This window comes from Panthera uncia (assembly GCF_023721935.1).
Source record: "Panthera uncia isolate 11264 chromosome B2 unlocalized genomic scaffold, Puncia_PCG_1.0 HiC_scaffold_24, whole genome shotgun sequence".
Taxonomy (NCBI): domain Eukaryota; kingdom Metazoa; phylum Chordata; class Mammalia; order Carnivora; family Felidae; genus Panthera; species Panthera uncia.
In genome coordinates, this window is record NW_026057580.1 from 28,746,409 (window position 1) to 28,752,357 (window position 5,949).

General features: G+C 32.2%; 1 protein-coding gene across 1 annotated transcript in view; it reads right to left on the reverse strand.

Moving 5' to 3' along the window:
• The window catches only part of EYS (eyes shut homolog), a 1,624,793-nt gene that overhangs the window by 1,101,441 nt on the left and 517,403 nt on the right, over positions 1-5,949 (reverse strand). Inside the window, 1 exon segment of the mRNA XM_049653864.1 lies at positions 3,550-3,809. Within this exon segment, the coding sequence (XP_049509821.1) occupies positions 3,550-3,809 (260 nt within the window).

Genomic DNA, 5,949 nt, shown 5'->3' on the forward strand with positions numbered 1-5,949 from the left:
AAGAAAAAAAAAAAAAAAAAAAAATATATATATATATATATATATATAGCATAAATGTTGAGGTAAGCTAATTGATTGCATACTAAATCACCAAAACCTAACACTTTATATAAGGTACCTAAAGTAACCCATTTGTTTCCAGGAATCTTGAAGAATCATATTTGTCTTTCTATGTGCTATTTTTATATTTATTAAAGCACTTATTTTTTTTTTACCACAGAAATTATTTAAACAAATAAGATTAGATACAAAACAAACCTGTATTGAATTGTTACTAGTAGACACCTTTCTATCTACCTATTTTTCACTAGAAAATGGTGAATGTTCATAGGGATAAAGTTAACTTACCTCAGTTCTAAACAGAAGACAAAAGCACTGCCTTTACTTTCTCTTGCAAAACATGATCACCATAGTTCTGGTGTTTTACTACACTTATAATTTTTAAGTTGCTCACACTGTACCCAAATGGATTAGATTGTTTTGACTCTAAGTTTCAATCACACTAACCAAAGTAGTTTACCTGGTAAGCATTCTATTTGGGATGAATCATAGTATCAGTTATTCTAGTTGCTGTTCTTCAGAGTGAATTTTAATGCCATTTATAATTTAGTTATCTAGTACATAGTCACATTACTACTCTGGCTTTGAGGTTTTATTTATATTCATATTTAAATTGTGATAGACCATACAGACTGAGTAAAAACTGTGAACAGAATTTCAAAAACGCATATGCTGAACTCCAAGACCTTAAGCCTTAAATCTCTTTCCTCATGATACCCTATATCCTAGGCACTTAGCAAACACTAACAGCTTGCAAAGAATTCCAGTGGAGCTTCTAAATCCTGTATCTATATATGAGGTTAAGTCTTGGAATTCTTCATGGTTTTAAATTTCAGTACTTTTATTATTTTGTTTGTTTGTTTTAAGTTTATTTATTTTGAGAGAAAGAGAGAGAGTGTGTGCGAGCAGGGGAGGTGAGAGAAAGGAGACAGAATTCTAAGAGAATCCTAATCCTGCTCTATCAGTCCAAAGCCCAACATGGGACTCAATCTCTCAAGAACTGTGAGATCATGACCTGAGCTGAAATCAAGAGTTGGATGCTTAACAGACTGAGGTACCCAGGTGGCCCTTAAATTTCAGTACTTTCAAAATTGAATTTGATCAGAATATTTTCCTTAAAAAAATAGTATGATGCCTTTGACGTAGATACTTTTTCAAACAACAAGTATTAAAGTAACTCAGGGCATAGTGTCTAAGCTATTCCACAGTCACCCTCTTTTTAATATTTTGAGGTAGTTTTTTAAAGCAATGTCACAGGCTTCAGTATGATATGCTACAGAGGTTGAAGTATTAAAGGGAATAGTGAGTAAACATTTTTTACAGTAGTTAGATCTCATTTACAGAAACTTACTCCTACATTTCCTTAGGTTTCAAAAAAAATTTCAGTTTCAAATACATACATATATATATATATATATATATATATATATATACACACACACACACACACACACACATATACATGTATACATAAATATATATATGAAGCAAAATAGTTTAGAAACGATGTACACTTCAAATATCTCTTTGTGCTGAATCACAGTTAGAAACACATGATTCGTTGTGCCAGCCCACTACTCTGTCCAAAGCATTGATTTCAGTGCTCATATCTCTCTTAAACCCTTAAGTAGAACGATGAATTTTCAAGAAAAAAAATAAACCAACAAGATTTTACTAATATACAAGATGAAATAAATCTAAATTGTCCTCAAGATATTTTTGTGATGTTCATGAGGTTAGAAAATATTATTACTAATATGATAGTTGATAAGGTTTTATGATATCTCTGAACTTATTTTTCCTTCATCCCTCAACAGGAAAGGAATCTCACTAGATTATATAAATTCATTAAGTACATCTGTGAATTACAAATAAATTGTCAAAAAATTTATATGGAAAAAAATAACATGCCCCCAAAATATACCTGTCTTGTAGAAAACTGTCTTTGGCAAAAATAGAGGAGGTTTTATTTTAATAGAGGAAATAGGCTACTGCCTCTCAATAAATATTATCCATTACTTCTATTCTGAGAATATATTAGTAGGCTAAGTAAAGCATCACAGAGTAATCCTGCTAAATAAATCAGCTCCTCCCTTGCTACTGAATAATATTTCATAAAGTTTCACACTCAACATTTATTAAAAGGAAAATTCTTCATTTAAATTATTTACTTTATAATTACTGAGGGTTTCAGGGTATTAGGTGTTCCCCTCACATTTTTTCCTATCTTGCTTTTCCTGAATCATTCCTGCAAACATTTATCCATATACCTTATATGCCCATATTATTTGTTTTATACAGCCCATGTCATTTTTGCAAAAACAATTGCTAATGGCTTTCCACTTTGTAGTTCCAATCCCTCCTAAGGTCCAGAAGTTTCTGTCATGTATGTACATTCAAGGACTTGCCTCTATATCCTTACAATAGATTTTCTTATACATCAGAAATTTCTAGAGGTTTCATAAAAACAAACAAAAACAGCTTTGACTAAGATACCAATTAATTGGTACAGTCTAAGCTGACCTTTTGGGACAGAAGAGTAAAGAAGCACTATCCTTAATTTTAATAAACATCTATTCTAGTAGAATCAGTAACAAGGAAAGAGACATGAACCCATAAGTTGGCATTAGAAAATAACTAACAGTTGTAGGCTTTTATATACAACATGGTTTTTATATTGTGCTTATGACAAACACATTCCAGTTATAATGACAATGTGCTAGTTTTATGATAGAAGCATTCCTGCTGAAGATAGTAATAGCTCTTGAGTAGTCAGCAATACATGAGCAGTAAACATTTATGCAGATCACCTAATCAGATCACTAATCAGATTTCTTTCAGTTACATCTGAAGAGATCCCAATCAAGCACCTTGAATAACTTGATATGACCCAGAAAGCCGGAAGTTACTCACTTCAGGAATAGCTGGATTTGGAGCTCCAATAATGTCTTTTGTGATCTGCCCGTCCTCTATCCCTTTCATAGGCTCTATTTTAGCGCACAAAGTAGCCACAAGAGTCACATGATACTGGCTTAGCAACCACAGCAGACATAAATGGTGTTCATAGATCCCTCCAGGAGGGAAGTTACAGTGAAGCATTTGATTACCCTAGATTCTATCTATGCTCATTTCTAACTAACTGCTATTGTAAGGAACACTACATGGACAAAATTCAAGAAAAAGAAGCTATTAACAATAGGAGAAGATTTCTTAAAAAACAAAAAAAAAGAGCCCAAATCTATGAAGTTTTGCCTTTCCCTCACCCACTCCCCCTGGCCCCCCAACATCATGCTATTTAAGTTAACTTTTTAGATTATTTCTGTGGTCTGTTTATATACCTATATTTGGAGTCAAATACTCCCCCATCTCCAATGTGTATATGTAAGTTTTCTCTCACCCATTTTTAGGGAGTCATAATACCATAAAAACAAAATAAACCAAACAGACAAAAAGGTGAAATATAACATTAAAACAAATACAGGCTCTTACCTTCTTTACACACACAATAATGATTTCCATCAACCGAAGTCAAGCACGTTGAGTTGTTTCTGCAAGGGTCACTGAGTGGATCACAGGGGTTATAGTGTTGATGGCAAAATTTTCCAGTATAAAAGGGTGGGCACAGGCATACAAAGTGCCCAGGAATGGAAGACTCATGACAAAGAGCTCCATTCATGCATGGGTCAGAGTCACATTCATTTATTTCTTCACTACAGTTTTGTCCAGTCCATCCAGGTGTACACTCACAGCTGAAATGAAATTTTAACAAGTATGAACAGCTGTTTCAAATGTATTCTTTGAATTTTGAATGTATTACTACATTGAACTAATTTGTAGTATTTTTATTTATAACAAGATTAATAAACATAGTTTAGAAACATCATTTACCTAATTTCCTGAGACAATTCAATGTATAATACGGCAAAACTGACTGCAATGGCAAAGATAAGATTTAAGAAGCATTTTCTAACGTGGTAGGCCACTGACACAGATCAGAGAACAACAGCGCTACCAATTTCAATTTTGGCAACTATTGAGTTTAATTACCAATTGACAAAATTTCCTGAATTATTTCTTTTATGCAAAATAATTTTCACTGTTTATAAGCCTGAGATGATATTTATGCAATGTCTTTAGCAACATGTGACTCTTATAATCACCAGAGTATTTATAACAAGGTGTTCCCTTATGCTAAGCAAGTTTTTCATCTCACTTTTGCATGCTTTTAAGAACATCTTTCCTACTAATATTTGAATAATGTGGGAAAATTGAAGAGAAAGCAAATCACTAAAAAGTGAAGCATTTGGATCTTATCTGTACCTTCCAGACTCTAGCTAGGTCTAACCCTCAACCATCTGGCATCTGTCATTCTCTCAGAAACTTTTGAGTTCAAATAGCAATTTAACCAAACATCTTCCATCAAACTAGGTTAATTCTTTTCCTAAGAGGAGGAGGATTCTAACAGAGCAGAAAAAATGTTTGTCCATGTAATGTATTATTCAAACAAGGGAAATGGACAGGAAATGAATGGAGTAATACTGAAACCTGCCAATATGGAATGAATGGGAGGATTGTCCACCAACAGGTTGAGTGGAAGTCAATCAAAAACTGTGTGCATGTTCAGAGAGCGAGAGCACTCAAGTTAGTCTATGGGCAAGGTAGAGCTCTAAATCTAAAGTAAATGTGTTTTGGCAAGTGACAAATCATGAGACAAGGCATAGAGGATATTAGAAGAATTATTTTCAGAAAAACATTTTTTACTGATATATTAAATATTTAAAATAACTTGAAAAGAATATTATATTCCTGAAATATTTAACTTGCTTCATGATAAAAAACATCTTGCTAAAAAAGAGAGATAGAATAGGGGGAAAAAAGCGAACAAGGAAACAAGGAAGGGGAAGGGGAGAAGGAAGAAAAGAAAGAATAAGTTATCTCATTTGCACTATGTTAATAAATACAGAATATACCAATATAGTGAGAGGAAATAGTTGAATGATTGGCTTGTACCATTTGAAATGAATTGAAAATGAATTCTAAATAGATATAATACTCATTGAAATAAATACTAAAATGAATAGGGGGAAAGATAGCTTTAGGTATAATTGACTAATAATATGTTTACTAGTTTAATAAGATTGAATACAAACTAAAAAAAAGTGGAATTTACAGCTGTTTTTTAAGTTGGTAGTGTGCATAAAGTTACTGCTACAATGCAAATTGAGTATTTATTTGTAAGGTATGTTTACAAGGCAAACCACAACTGAAACAATCTGTAACTCTGAAATGTAAAAATATATCTATGAATATGCTATTTCCTTAGAATGAGTAAAAAATGTGGATGTTTTACTTTCTCTTCTAAAAGGAAATGACATTATTTTCTTGACTATATATCCTGGTTTGCCTAGATAGTCCTGGCTTAGGCCTATTGTTCCAGTACAATGATTTACATGGTACCCTTTGATTTAACAAAAGTGTCTAAAGTGCTATTGTCTTCATTTTTGATTATACTATTAAGAAAAATGAATGTTTTCCAAAAAAGACTATACTCTCAGTTATTTTCTAATCCTGCATATGATTTCATCTTGCTCTAAAATTTGTCTGTCATACCTTTGAAAAATGTGTCCCATATACGACCTTATATTATAAACATTTCCATGACTAGCCTCCATTAATTAAACTTCTGGCTCCTCATTGTGATTCTGAATCTCTATATTCTCATGTACATAACATATGTTGAAAATATTATAAATATTGATGGATATATGGTCTTCAGTTGGAATCATACAGAGTTATCTGAATTCTTTCACTTGGGAAATTGAGGATCAGAGAGTTTATTGAAATTGGTAATCTCCAAGAATTATTATAAAGATAATATAATGAGTAAAA